The following is a 15702-nucleotide window of genomic DNA, read 5'->3' as shown; positions in this document are numbered from 1 at the left end:
AATAGAGCTTGTCTCTTGAGCATGTGTAAGACAATGAGGAATTAATTTTGAATGAAAAGAGCACAGATTATGGTTACGAGGCAGCAATTTTATTGTCAACAGTAATGATTTCCCTTTTAGTGAATTTTAGATAAAGACAAATATTCAGTAAGTCCATGAATTAAAGTTTGTGGTGGAGTTTCCTGGTGTTTGTATTTAGCTTTGTGTTAATTTGTTAATTTCATTTGAACTGAATTATTTCCTCTTGCTTAGAATAGGTTGTATTAGTATTTTTAAAACTCTGTTATTCCTCAGTGCAGAAAAAAAAAAGGTTTAGAATCAGGGTAATTTAAAATGTGATTACACGATATTAAATATTCAATCTTAACTACAGATTTTTAATACACGGCTGCTTTTAATGACACATTTATGTAATTAATGATGATCTGATAAAATAATACAAGTGTCCAGTCTGTCTTTCCTTAATCTAAACTGTCAAAGGAATTGCTTCTTGCCTAGCATGTCGTGTTAGATTAGAGCCTGAATGTTCGTCTCTGCCCAAGAACAAGTGCTCAGTCTTTGCAGACCTAACATCACTCAGTATTTTAAAACCTGTTCTGATATTTACTTTAGGTCAATGTTTTTTCCCTGTAAATGTGAAGGCACTGGTACACCTGTGATATTTTTATAAAATTTGTAATGAAACCTGGAATGTTGTCTTTGTTTGATTCAGTGTCGACATTTCAGAGATTTTGTTTTCTTTTTAAAAAATCAAATGCCATAAAAACATGGACTGCTGTAATAAATAACTGTTTATTTTAGTGATTTACAAAAATAACGTATCAACTGTTACAAAGTCAATCATGGCATTAGGGTGAGTTGAGAAGGACTGCATGATTTTTTTTTGATTTTATTTTTTGCTTTAAGCAAAGATCTGGTCAAACCTGGAGTCTATTTCTGAGCATCCAATAAGCTAAAGAGGACAATGTCAGGAAGGTGACAGAAAAAGGTTGAACGACAGATGGTGATGGATGGAGATCAGGTTAATTTTTTTTTTTTTTTTGCCACTGCCAGGGGTGAGCATATGCTGTATTGCCAGGCCACACAACAGCACAGTCTGCAGGCTCTGGGGAAAAGAGCAAAATGGAGGGAAGGGGAGGTGCGCTCAGCCCTGTCTGCCCCGAGGACCCCCATGTTTACGACGGCAGGACCCAAGCAGTGTCTCCAAAGCCATCTTCACAAATGCTTGGAAGTTATTGCTTCTCTCCCTTCGGCTGTCCTGCGAGGGGATAAAACACAGACAGATACCTTCACTGGGGACACAGCACTTCATTTCACCCCTGTGTGCCACATGTAGGGGATTTCATATACTGCTCCAAACTGTCAAAATCAAGTCTGCACAAAATAAATGTCTTTTCTAATTATTATTAATATTTTCTTTAAATAATATAGGTAATATAAATGCTTACCTCCTTGCTTCTTGTTATCATCTCCTTTCTGATCACCTTTCTTCGGCTGCTCTTTAGGACTCTGAGGTTGCTGTGAAATTAAAGTAAAACGAATAAACTCAAGCAGCACAAAATGCAGATTGAGACAAGAGTTTGAATAATAATGACGTTCCTACCTTGGTAGTTGACTTCTTGTCCGACTTATTACCTGAAAATGGCACAAATATTCAGATTAGTTTTAAACATTTGGCAGCAAGGCCAACTTTTCTGTAGCTTTTGCTGATTTTATTGGACATGGAGCTCTGGTGTGCAAATAAATTAAAATATATTTTTGTATTATTAGGGTTTTTTTGTTGCATGCTACTAACCTTTTGTTCCTGGCATTTTGGCTATCCTCCAGAGTCGATGGTGTTTTTTTTTTGAGAATGCAGTGCTTAATGTGGTGTTCAGCTCGGTCATTTATGGCCCGTGCTTGTGAATGGCTCTGTCACTGGGGCCCCTTCGAGAAAGAGCACCATGAACAAGCAAAGAGCCCCGTCAGCTTAGCAGCACGCCCTACAGCTCTGCAGGTCTTTGCTGAGCCAGGCGAAACCTCGGAGCTGACCTTGTAATACTGCCATTGTGAACCCACTGGAACCATGTGTTCACCTATTGTGCATGGCAAGAAAGTATTTCCATCATATTACAGGCAAAGTGATCATGTTTTTTTTTTTTATTATTGTTGTTATTTTTCAGCTAAGTCATGGATCACACTTCCTCCCACATTGATAGAAGGTAACACTTTGTCCTTAGAAATTTAAATGTTTCTGCTACATATTGTTACACTGAATTGGCCTCCAACCTTGTCAGCACTTTAGGAGTGGATGGTTTTGGCAGGGATCATTAAGTTATACTCAGATTTGCAATGCTTTGCATTTTCTGTGTGGACTAGTAAAATATTGCTGATATTAATCAATTGATTATTTTGCTTCTCAGCGGGTCAAAGTGATCACCATAATGCAACCAAACCATGCATAGTTTTTTCCTATAAGTAAACAAATATAAAGCCCTAATATTTTATTGATTTCTGAATAAAAAAAAAAACCCTATAGCCGTGTACTTAATGAGTTAATGGACTGTTAGATCTTTTGCACCTCAGTCGATCCACGGTCGGTTAATTATGTTGAATGTAACGTTAAATGTAAACGCTGTGAATCATCATCCGGATTCAGCAGCTCCACATCAGTGACTGGGCTGGTTACAGTGTGTCACGTGATTTGACAGAAAAAGCAGCGATGGAGAAAAGCTAAGGAAGGTGAGCGATTTCTAGCCGTATTTTACTGAGTTTCTTTGCTCTGTGATCACCATTCATGTCTTATACGCTGTATTAAATTGTTAGCTCCTAGACTGTGTGTCTAAGCTGAAAATTGAACGGGAAAGTGTTTTTTTATGAGCAGTAGTCGCATATGATGTTGTGGCTAACTTGCTAAATGACAGGCTAGCGCTAGTTTAGCTCGTCTGCTTACATTGTTTCGAGAAAATAAAAGCGGAAACCGTTCAGCAGATTATGTCGGTTCTCCTTACGGATTGTTTTCTAGTGTCAAACTCGCATTGCATAACATTTCAGTAACACAACCATTCATTTGCCATTAGAATTTGAATCATTGCTACCTTTGACGCTGAGGATGTGATGGTGGGGGGTAATATTTCAGTTTTATCAGCGCATCATTAATACTAGCTTGTCTTTTTTCGACCTCATACAGTTGGTACATGCTATTTTTTTTTTTCCGTTAAAGTTGCTAATAATGTGAATTTTGTGTTGTGTCTTGTGACAGGTATCTGCCCTGGTAGTGGCTTCCTCTTTACCCAGAGTGCTTGTGGAATGGCAGCAGTTTGGCAGCAGGTGTTGGCAGTGGACGCAAGGTGAGACTCAGTCAGGCAGCTGGCTTTAATAGTCCAAACTGATGACGAAGCCATTCAGACGTGTAATTGTATATGGATCATTTGTGAGTTATTGCCTGTGCTGTGTCATTTCTTTCCCCTTTTCCAGGTACAATGCTTACCGCACGCCTACCTTCCCACAGTTCCGAACTCAGTACATCCGCCGACGCAGCCAGCTGCTCAGAGAGAACGCCAAGTGTGGCTTTGAGCCAGGGCTGCGCAGGCAGTACCTGAAGCTGCGCAGTCAGCTGCTGGCCCTGCGCTACGGGCCCCTGTCTGAGCAGAGCAGCTTCAGGGCCAGCAGTGTGCGCAGCTCCCGCACCACACTGGACCGAATGGAGGTCAGACCCAAAGAAATAGAAAGGGCAGGAAAAGTAGAACAGGCGAGAGAGTAGGCGGGTGTGGTTGCACTAATTTGGGGGGGAAAAGATTTTAAAATAACTTAAAGCTGGAAAGGAAGTTTAGGATATAAGAGCCATCTGGAAGGCTTAATGTGAGTTTTGATCAGTGAGCAACATAGCCAAGCAACACTTTGGTTGCCCGTTCATATTAAACTGAGCAGCTTGGTTGAAATTGCTGGCATTGCCCATGTAAGTGGGCAGTATCAGTAACTTGAAAATGCATGGTAATTTCAACAAGTTTTCAACATTTCTTGGTTGTTTTTGTTTCATGATTGTTTGAGGTCTTGAGTTCTTGCACTCACTCCTTTGAGGTTCTTTCTCTCTCTGCGGCCCCTTCTGCTCTCTGTCAGGACTTTGAGGAGGACCCCCGTGCCCAAGGGGCTCGTGGTCATCGCCGGTCTGTCAGTAGAGGCTCGTACCAGCTACAGGCCCAGATGAACAGAGCCGTCTACGATGAGAGGTACCCAGAAGAGTGCACTCAGAGACCAGCTCACATCCAGCATTTTGTCTCATTGCTTTAAGCAATTAAATTCATTTTTGATTTACTTCTGCTATGAGTAGATGCGTTAGTTTAGATTTACTGGCCGTAATTCTAGTTATGTGGCACTGAGTAATGACTGGATCTCTTATATTGAGTGGTCAGCTGTAGGCAAGGGTTGTGAGGTGTGTTTTATTGATTATGTGCTTATGTGACAGTTTTTATTTGTGACCTCAGGCCTCCGGGCAGTTTGGTGCCCACCTCAGTGGCAGAGGCCAGTCGTGCCATGGCAGGAGACACAACATTGAGTGAAAATTATGCTTTTGCTGGCATGCACCACATATTTGATCAACATGTCGACTCTGCTGGTAAGTAAATGGTTTTGAATTCATTATAATCAATGTGTATACACTGAAAATCTCCATGTATTCCACGCTTCTGTCCTCTTTTTGTTCTTTAAGTTCCACGTTTGCAGTTTGCCAATGATGACAAGCACCTCCTTGCTTGCTGCTCACTGGACGGCACTCTGTCCATTATGACACTCTCACCACCTCCTCCCAGTGTGAAGGTGACCCTAAAAGGTCATGGAGGTCCAGTTACAGACTTTGCCTGGTCTCTGAGCAATGACATCATTGTGTCGACATCGCTGGACGGGACACTCCGTATTTGGAATACAGAGGATGGCCGGTGCATCCGAGAGGTCAGAGACCCAGAATCCAGCGAGTTGCTCTGCTGCACCTTCCAACCCATGAATAATAACCTTACTGTGGTGAGTCCCATATTACATGTGATATAAAAAGATAATACCACAAAACAAAGAAAGTTGAACTGAAATAAAAGTTACTTTTGAAAATCACCTTGAATGAAAGACTGAAATGTGAAAGATGACTAAATAACCGAGGCTAATTGAGTACAGTGAACTCATTATCATGTTCAAGAAGCCAGTTTGAGAGGATTTGAGTTTTTTAACATGGCGTGTTATCATCAGCTATCAGGAGACGGGTACACTGTTCATAAATGGATGGACATGGCCATCTACAATACTCAGGCTGTGGTGTTTAAACGAAGCTTAACCCTTTAGAACCTACCATAGAACCAAGTCCGCCAGAGCTTATCTTTATATTTTTACATGCTGTAGTGCCATTTTTGGGAGCAGTTCAAGTTGCTATACATCAATACAACTGTTATAGCCCAAATTTTAATAATATCTATGCATTAAGTCCATAGTAACTACATAAATTGCAAATAAGTGCAATAAACTACAAAAAAAAAATTGAAAATCATTTTTTTACACATATTTCTAGTTAGATAAATTTCTAGTTTCTAGTTATATACTGCAGGGAAAACGAAAAAATAAATATTATAATGCAAATTTGCAAAAAAACAGCATGTGCATTATTATAAACTATTTCCAGCAGTGCAATTTGAGTTTTAAGCATCCCAGAAACGATACAGAAAAGCATGAAGTCAAACATAAAAAACACCAGTGTAGGCTTATAAGGCCCTGAAGGTAAAAAACTAAATTTTCGCAAAATTGATGCCACTTCCGGTTTCGGGCAGGTATTGGCGGATGTGCGATAGTTCGCGCTGACGTCTGTTTCCACGTAGGAAGTGTTATGAACAGCTGATTGGATCAGCAAAGCCTGTTTCTGGAATATTATATTGTTGTTGCTGCAAGTGCTTTTTATGCAATCTTTGCAAAGCTATATGTGGAAGGAAACCTAGGACAAACTGATGGCATAAGTTGTAAGTACAACTCCTCCGGTTTCAAATGCAAAAAAAATTATTGCGCTAGCTTACGTGGTTCCAGTTCATTTAAAAATAGTTACGCAAAATGGAGCATGCCTGCTCCGATTGGGTTTTAGAGGGTTAATTGGTGCTAAGTGGATCCAGTGTAGTGCTTCCATAGTTTAGCCTTTCTGATGCTTGGTTTGAACTTTAGCAGGTTGTCTTGGCCAAGTCTGTATGCCTAAATACATTGAACTGATGCCATGTGATTTGTCTTAGCAAACAGTTGAAAAAGTGTACCTAATAAAGTGGTTGCTGAGCATATATCCTTGGTTGCAGAGGATATAATTGATGTATTTTATTTTGCATTATTGTGCTTTAATATGTATTGTTTGAAAGGATTAAAGGGATTAGTTGCTGAAAATATTACAATAAATGATGGCTTTCTTTGAAATTCCTAAAGGATCTTAAAGCAAGGTGGATGAATGACAGTCAATAATGTGTGAGTGTGTAGACTGGATGGATATTCTCTTATTGGGTGATAAATATAACATTTAAAATTGAAATTCAAAATTTCAGGGGCTCGGACTTTAGTTGCAGGCTTCACATTGAATGTGCGTGCTAGTTTTTAATTGTTGTTAAGATATGTTAAGACGAGACGCTAGTTAAACCTGAACAATAACTGTGTAGTCCGTCACCAGATGTCTGCTTACACCTTTACTGTTTTCCACATGCTTAAAGTCACACTTCAGTTATCCGACACTTTTGGTAAAGGCTGAAAGAAATTACCTTTCTGAGTAACCTCAAGGGACATTTACAGCTTTTATTTCCTTCAAACTTCATAGCACGCTCTGAAATTAATTCATTGTCACATTTATTCCAGATGTTTCCCCTTTTGTGAGTGAAGTATAAATTAAGCCTTTCATGCTGAGGCAATAACCTCCAAAGAGAACCCTTTTATCCCAGTCTCAATAACTAAATGAATACTTCCACTGTGCAGACATTGATTAAAATTTTAGAATGAAATGTCAGCCTTTGTGAAGTGGTAAATGTGACGGATAATTTGGATTTCACTTAGCTGTTTGATGACAAATACTTTAACGGATGTACAGAATGTAAGCTGAAAGACGTGTTGTCACAGCAGTGTCCATTTACGCTTCATTAAATATAACATGAGAAAGATAAGTTTGGGTTTCGCAGGTTAAATTACAACAGAAAGAAATGGTGCACACTGTCAGTTTCTCAGTGTAGCGCTGTGGAATTATTAAAGGTCTTCATTCCCGGATCTGTGTTCCAGGTGGGAAACAGCAAGCACCACCTGCAGGTGGTGAACATCTCCACTGGGAAGAAGGTGAAGGGGGGCTCCAGTAAGCTGACAGGCCGCGTGCTGTCTCTCTCCTTTGATGCTCCAGGGAAGATCCTTTGGGCTGGTGATGACAGGGGGAGCATCTTCTCTTTCCTCTTTGACATGGCCACAGGTACACCTACCACATTTACATTTGGAAAAGGGCCACATTAGAAATTATAATGAGTTTTTCTCTGAAGAGTATGTCTGCTCTGGAGGGTCAGCAGCTGATCTGTTTCTGTCGGTCTTTGCTGGTTTTGTTCCTCCCGACCCAACCACAGGGAAGCTTACTAAAGCCAAGCGTCTGGTGGTGAGTGAAGGCAGCTCTATCTGCAGCATATCCGCTCGTTCCTGGATTAGCCGCGAGGCCAGAGACCCCTCGCTGCTGGTTAACGCCTGTGTCAATAAGCTGCTGCTGTACAGGTCAGTCTGCAAGAGCAAGTCACTGTTAGTTAATAAGCAGCTTTGTTTCCACTGTGCAGATTTTAAAGCTGTAACATGTTTACTTGTGATATCTGTTTGTGATTATGCTGTTACGCTGAATTTGACCAGTTATGCCACCTTCACATTGGCAGGGTGGTAGACAACGAGGGAACACTACAGCTGAAGAGAAGCTTCCCCATCCAGCATGGATCCCAGCTCGTTCATAGCATCTTCTGCCCCCTCATGTCTTTCAGACAGGGGGCCTGTGTGGGTAAGAAGTCTCCCAGTGTTCCTGCTGTAATATTTGAATACAAAATTAGACCATAGTTTATATCCTGCTGCAGGCAATTCAGTGTAAAACACTGACCAAAATAGCATACCACTGCCTCTGGAATAAAACAACAAAAAAAAAAAGACAATTTTTGAGAGATAGCACTTTTCCTATGAAGTAAATTGCTAACATGAGACCAGCACGGTTGCAGTGAACCTGTTATGCTTTTATTTATTTTCTTAATTTTCCTTAATTTTAGATTTATGGAAGTTTATAGCAAAAATGAGCCGAGTTTAAAATATGCATGTCCAACCTCTGAAAGCCAGAAGCTCAGGCTATTTCATGTCTTAAAATAGATACTTTCACACATTTATTTAGAAGGTGCTTGCCAGCATTTAAGAGTTCAGTAGAATTTACCCATAAAATATGTGACAACATGAAAGAACTATCTGTGTTTTTGCTGTTTTTCCCTGTTTTCAAGAAAAGCATGCAAAACACAGATAGTTCTGTAAATAAATGAAAATGAGTTCCAGTGCTAATCCTCCAGGGAAGTTGGTATGTCAAGTCATTTGAGATTACAATCAAAGGTATAATCAGTATTCAAGAAATATTCCAATATTTCCCTTGTGATGATCAACTAATATTTCTGCTCATCCTCACTCAGGCTTCATACTGCTCTAAATGCTTGGTTTAGTCAGGAGAAGAGCTCAAATGGCCTCAGAAAGTGGATGAACTGAGATTATTTTAAACTGTGACTCATCTAAAGCTACTCTGGTCATGTAAAGTCCAAGGACAGAAATATGGAGCCTGTGTGTGGATCCCCTTTTATAAACTATAACGCTGCTCAACCTCAAAGTCTGTCCTTGCTAGATTTAATGGTTTATTTTCTATCTCTCAATCATTTTTAAGACTTGTGTTTTTATTATTAGGTTTGTGTCTCCAGGCAAACTACTGTTAGTTAACCTAATGATTCTTATTGGCCTGTTATTCTTATTATTTGTTGTTGTAAATAGAAAAAGAAGATGGAAAGTATAAAGAGACTCTTAAAGATATAAAAGAAATGTTTGAATAAGTTCAGTTAAAATCAGTTGTGTTTCTATAGCACCAAATCAGAGAACAGAGAAAACATCAACCATCAGACAATTCCCTTTGAGCAAGCACTTGGTGACAGTGGGAAGGAAAAACTCCCTTTTAACAGGAAGGAACCTCCAGCAGAACAAGGCTCAGGGAGTATAATTTTATTTTCAGGTGGTCATGCAACATCTGTCTGTTTAAATCTGTCAGCAAGCTAAGTCATCAACATTTCTGAATAAGCTCAACCTTCATTAAGCGCTCTCCTTCGTGTATAGCCTGTGTTACTTTCTCTTCATGCTGGAAGTGGAAAATAAACAAGCTGTGTGTCTCCGTCCTCTTGTCAGGCGCAGTGTGTGACCACCTGTGCATTTCTGATTTCGCCCAGTATGCATTAGAGTGTGCAGATAATTCTGTGTTGATTCTACTTTCTGCTGGAAAGAGAAAAAAATATATAATATACATCCTGTTGTTGTCACAGTAATTAGTGTGCACCTTGCCTAGAGACAATCCCAAATTAAATCTTCTCAAGCTGTCCTTGTAATGTCTCCACGCCATTTCTTTTTGTGTTTCTCCCTCTGCTGCAGTGACTGGCAGCGAGGATGGCTGCGTCTACTTCTTCGATGTCGAGCGAAACACCAAGGCGATAGTAAACAAGCTGCAGGGTCATGGGGGTCCAGTGTTGGATGTCAGCTTCAACTGCGACGAGAGTTTACTTGCATCTGCTGATTCCACCGGCATGGTCATCATCTGGAGGCGTGAGCAAAAGTGACTGATCCACTAATGAAAAAAAACATGTTAAAAATTAAAAAAAGCTTCCATCCACTGCATATAAAAAGCCTGCTGCTCCTTAACCGTCCAATAACAAGTCTGTAGATTTTCACTGGAATGTAACAGGCTGCGTCAAATGTTTAATGTAATGATACTCAAGTGCAATCAGAACGCCATGCTGTGTAGGTGGTAGGGATGTCTTAGAAATTCATGGTGTGGGAGGTGGGCTGTGTGTGTCAGTGCTCCTACAGCTGCAGCTGAGAAATGGCTTTTTCTTTTTTTTCCTTTGGTTTGTAAAGAATGAACGAGCACTAATACCATGCATGTGTCATGGCTGACCTCAAGTTGGGTGGATACGACCTACTTCATGTGAAGAGAACACATAATTTTCCAAAAAAAACAAAACAAAAAACACTTTATATCACACTGACAGTCCCTCTGGCATAGATCTAGTTCACTATTTATGTAACTGTTATTCAATCAGTGTAATCAAGTGTAGTAAAATGGCCTTATTTGCTTTCAGTTGCTGTTTTGCATTTGAGACCATGTGCATGAAACTGAAATCCGGATCAGGCATATCAAATCATCACAAAAAAGATTAAAGGGTGTTTTTAAGTATGTGTTTGTACTTAACTTGTATGTGTGTGTGCGCGTGTATACTCGGGTCAAGCTGGTTGCTGATTCATTTAATTTATTTCACAAATCCACAATAAACTATTGTAAATGTCAGTTGCCTTTGCTGCCTTTTTCATGGCATACATGGATCTCGGTATAATTGGAAACGGAAATGTGCATACCAGAGGTGCTCAGAGTAGTAAAGTGGTCAAACCTACAGTGTAGGAGAATATTAGTCATAGTGTGGGTCTTCAAGATATACACTGGAACAGTCATTTCTGGTGTTCAGAGATGGTTTATTGTATATGGAGAGCGGTAAATTCTTCTCTGGGTATAAAGGCCATCCTACCAACATGGTCTTAAAGACTAAAACATAACATAGTTCATCAATCTGGTGGCAAAATGCACTGGATAGATTGCTATTCAGTAAAAAGGACTAGATGTTACAGTCCCCATGCATTATCAGGGACTGTAACATCTAGTCCTTTTTACTGAATAGCAATCTATCCAGTGATCTTGACTTTTCTGATCTTGGTTGATTTTGCATTCTGCCTTAATGCTGAGTGAAATCGATCCCAGCAGGTGGCTGTCCCTCCCTGAGGGACGGCTGGTTCTGCCAGAGGTTTCTTCCTGTTAAAAGGGATTTTTTTTCCCTTCTCACTGTCGCCATTGCTTGCTCCAACGGTGTTCTTTTCATTGTTGGGGTTTTCTGTTTTCTTTGTATTATTGTGGGGACTGTACTTTACAATATAAAGTGCCTTGAGGCGACTGGTGTTGTGATTTGACACAAATAAAACTGGATATTGAATTGAAATATCTCAAAAATCTCTATACCTTAAATATTTTGTATCACTTGTGGATGACTTTCACTTTGGTGATTGCCCTCTTTCTTTTGCTAATCTAATAAGAAATGTAATCAGATTCTTGATAACCATGGTTCCATATTCATAAGCCAATCCATTACATACACCTGGTCAAGTAATTGTTAATGCAAATCTCTAACCAGCCAATCACAGGGCAGTAACACTTAGACACAGTCAAGATGACATGCTGAAGTTCAAAACGTGTAACAAAATGGGGAAGAAAGATGATTCAAGCGACTTTGGACGTGATGTGGTTTTTTTGTCCCAGATGGGTTGGTCTGGGTATTTCAGAAACTGCTGATCTGCTGGGATTTTCCCACACAGCCATCTTTTATAGACAATCATGTGAGAAAGAGAAAATATCCAGTGAATGGCAGTTCTCTGGGTGAAAAAACCTGCTTTGAATTGATAAAGGCAACAGTAACTCAAATAACAACACGTTACAACTGAGGTATGTAGAAGAGCACTGCTGAACACACACTACTTCTAACCTTGAAGTAGATGGCCTAGATAGCAGAAGACCACACTGGGTGGCACTCCTGTCAGCTCAGAACGGGAAACTGAGGCTACAATTTGCATAGCATTAACAAAATTGAGTAACAGAAGATTGCTAAAACATTGCCTGGTCTGATGAATCTCAATTGCTGTTGCAACAGGGGTGAGAACTGGGTGTAAACGGCATGAAAACATGGATCCACCCTGCCTTGTGTCAGTGGTTCGGGCTGCTGCAGGTAGTGGTCTGGTGTGGGGAATATTTTCTTGGCACACTTTGGGCCTCTTAGCAACAACTGAGCATTGTTTAAACAACACAGCGTGACAACACCGAGTTTTGCTGCTGTACTCATCTTCTGACGACTGCTTCCAGCAGCATAAAGCGCCATGTCACGAAGCTCAAACTGTCATAAACTGGTTTCACAGTCACCAGATCTCAATCCAATAGAGGACATCTGCCATGTAGTGGAACAGGAGATTCACACCATGGATGCACAGCTGACAAATCTACACTGTGATGCTATCACGTCAACGTGGACCAAAGTCTCTGAGGAAAGCTTCCAGCACCTCGTTGAATCTGTGCTACAAAGAATTAAGGCAGTTCTATAAGCAAACAAGTGGCCAGTGAGTGTATCTTGTTCCAGTTTGGCATCAAATTAAACACTAGAACTGCTGTCACTTTTTAATCTGATCACCATGTTAGCATGTTGATGTTAGCAGTGAATTTGAAGCACTGCTGAGTACTGTTATTAGGGAAGTTCCTTTATGTAAGTTGTCACAAATTGCTCACATTATCAATATAGTGCTTTTGTCAATACTTCCTCTTTCTTTCCGATCCTTTAACTGATGTTATTCTTCTGAGCATCCTGTGAAACATTTATCCCACTGATCTGTATCCCAAATACTTTTTTTTAGTCACTCACTCATGACGGCTATATTTGGTGTGGGACATAATTATTTGATCCCCTGATGAATTTGTAAATTTGCTCACTTACAAAGAAATTAACTCCAGTTTTCATGGTAGCTTGATTTTGCTTTTGATTTTTGGGGGGAGTCACAAGAAATCAACCAAAAATCCTCATTACGGAAAAAGTTATAAACTGATTTTTTGGTTGATGTTCTGTTTCACTCCATTAAAATGAAACAACCATATAATTAGAGTCTGTTCATTTCTTTGTAAGTGAGCAAACTTACAAATTCAACACGAGATTAAATAATAATTTCCCCCTCTTTAGATGTACAACTTGAAGACTCATAATATTTAAGCTCCACTGAAAACAGTGTTTAGTGGAGTTAACTCGTCCTCTCTGAGGAAGTGTAGCAACACTTACAGGCCTTTGTTGGTTGTGTGAGGTCAGAGGACTGGCTAGAATGGCCTCACTGGCCATGGTGGTGTCACGCTTGTTGATTATTTTTGTGTGGCTAGTTTAACTAAACATAATTTACTTTTTATTTTAATTTACATAATGTTTCTAAAATTTAAATGGGTGAAAATATTATAGAATTTGCAGTAAAAAGAACTATTAGAAAAAAATAATATTAAAATGACTGCACACCCCTGCATTGGAAATCACTGCGCTCACAAATTGTGACTGCAGTTTGCATTGCAGTCTCTACACAGTGCAGAGAAAAGAAAGAAATTACCAAGTGAAAAAGAGATTGAATTAAAGTAATTGAAAAGCACAGCGTTCAAAGGAACCTGTAGTTTCAAAATTTCCAGCACAGCACTTTCACACTCGATTACATTCTTCTCAAGGTTGGTAAGGAGTTTGCGACATGCAAGTTTGGATACACTGCAAGGAAGGAACGCCGGCTTTGTTTGAAGCAGCCATGATAGGTGCTGATCAAAAACAAACAAACAAAAAAAAAAAAGAGAATTGTCTACGAGGTCAACACAAAACTTCACCCGCGTGACCACATGTTTTCTGATAGGACAGTGCAACAAGGCCTATGCAGCACTCTGCATCCTCAGAACGTACAGCGGGCGGGGGTGAGCTTTCACAAATGAGTAATACCGCCTATGTTGTTGTGAATCTTGGAGAGAAGTGGGAAGAAAACTAAAAATAAGCGCTTAGATGAATCTTCAGCATCAGTTCTGGGGAGACAGAGAGGCACAGTTGGATGCAACCTGTTAAACCTGGACTATTTAGAGGGCGTTCACACAATTGATGCTGCTCACTATAGAAACATCCTTTTCGTCAGCTTGAGCACAGCAATTAAGACAAAGGAAATTATCTCTCATTCAAATTTAAAATATAGGCTAATTGTTTATCAAGACATTACATAACCACACAGTGACTGGATTTCAATCATGTCCTAATTACAACAATGAAGTATTTTTCTTCCAAGCCATCCATTTTCTTTTAACGTGTCAGAAGCACTGCTGTTGCATAAGGCTTGCTGTACATGTGGAATCTGTATGAGCTGGGGGTTTTTTTTTACACTACATTGATGTTTCTTATCCTGCAGAGGAGTTAACCATAAAGTATATCCAAAATTATTTTCTATGATCATATGTCTACTATTCGTTTAGGATCCCGATACTTGTAGAGATATTGATCCAAATATCTTAGCATGAGCACTAATTCTGCCTATTTTAAAATATAAAATGTGTTTTTATGGTCTTTTGAGGGATTAGATACCCCTTAAAACCCTTTCTGCAGTTTGCACAAAAGATTCAACAGCTGCCACTTGAAAACGGTAGGTGAAAGAAAAAGCTACTTTTAATTTACATAATTTATACAGCGGCCGTTTTTTCAGTTTTCTGCTGTATTAATTGTTATCTTTTAGAATACACCATACAATCTAACCAATACAGAAATACTAATGATTATGAAATTACTGCAACCCATCATCTCCAGAGGTTACTCCTGTGCATGACCATTAGTATAAAAGAAAATAACACAGTATTCCACAGTATTCCACTTTCAAATGGATCCATTTCATTCATTCAGTTGAGTACACTTTGAACCTTAAAGATTAGCTTCGTCTGGTATAAACAGCAGTTTATTGTGACCTTATGAACATCCTAGAGTTGCATAACGTGACCTTTGGTTTTATTGCAGGAATGTTTCATTATATTCAAAAAGGCCAGTTAGGTTTTTCCTTATTTTCTGCATTTATGCACTGTTACAATAGAAGACGCTCATATTAGCGTCAAGGATAGGGGTAGCATATTTGCAAGTAATGTCTGTGATCCAAAAGCTCAGGTTTCAACTGATCTAAATGCTCTCTTTCTTACATTTCTGCTACCTTTGGCTCTCTGTGATGTCACCAAGATGATGAACCAAGTATAAGATAAATAGGGATTATTTCTAACACTGAATCATCCAAAGCTTCTCCAGAAGAGGCTTTGAATAAACATATGGAGGTGGAAATGAGCATTTAAGCTGCCTTTTTATGAAGCTCCACATCATAATTCACTGATACACTTTATGGGCCTATCAGGTGTTTTCAGTCCCATGTAGAGTTACAAACCCTCTCTGGCATTAAAACTGTGCACCAGGAGCTTCATGGTTTTTGGTTTTCATGGCTGAGAAGCTCCTGCAGGTGTGACGTGTAGGTGGGCTGGTACTTTTGTCCATATATTTTATGTTTTCAGTTCTTTTTTTTGTGTGACACCTGTCTCCACAGGTCTGAAATGCTACTGGAGAAGAAAATCACAAAATTTTTTGACTGTATAGTGATTGTTGATCAGTGCTCAGTGGAGGGGATGACTTTTTCATTTCATCCAGTGAAGTGTACAATGATAGACCGATGTGTCATAAATTCAGCTTTTTTGTATGTGTTCGAGAACAACAATGGACACAGGGTGCAATTTGTGCTGCACAAACTGTTAAGTGGCCTATTTTGTGTAAAGTGCTGTCCACAGGGCCCGTGTCGCAATCGAGACAGGTC

At 39.6% G+C, this 15702-nt stretch overlaps 1 protein-coding gene and 1 long non-coding RNA gene across 2 annotated transcripts; one reads left to right on the top strand and one right to left on the bottom strand.

The window, feature by feature from the left end:
• Positions 1 to 2: 2 nt before the first annotated feature.
• On the bottom strand, positions 3 to 2581 carry LOC120719149. The gene is made up of 4 exons (XR_005692627.1): positions 1796 to 2581; positions 1604 to 1635; positions 1449 to 1518; positions 3 to 1258 (listed from the first exon to the last, which is right to left on the bottom strand). It is a non-coding gene; the product is annotated as an uncharacterized LOC120719149 (long non-coding RNA).
• Positions 2582 to 2641: 60 nt separating this feature from the next.
• On the top strand, positions 2642 to 10564 carry wdr13 (WD repeat domain 13). Its single transcript, XM_040008124.1, has 10 exons — positions 2642 to 2721; positions 3242 to 3329; positions 3457 to 3688; positions 4099 to 4208; positions 4464 to 4594; positions 4688 to 4995; positions 7252 to 7432; positions 7581 to 7722; positions 7875 to 7993; positions 9652 to 10564. The coding sequence occupies exons 2-10, from the start codon at positions 3289 to 3291 to the stop codon at positions 9834 to 9836; spliced, it is 1449 nt and encodes a 482-aa protein (XP_039864058.1). The 5' UTR covers positions 2642 to 2721; positions 3242 to 3288; the 3' UTR covers positions 9837 to 10564.
• The last annotated feature ends 5138 nt before the right edge of the window (positions 10565 to 15702 follow it).

Source organism: Simochromis diagramma, unplaced genomic scaffold (assembly GCF_900408965.1).
Source record: "Simochromis diagramma unplaced genomic scaffold, fSimDia1.1 OVJJ01000545.1, whole genome shotgun sequence".
Taxonomy (NCBI): Eukaryota; Metazoa; Chordata; class Actinopteri; order Cichliformes; family Cichlidae; genus Simochromis; species Simochromis diagramma.
This window is presented reverse-complemented; position numbering and strand designations above follow the sequence as displayed.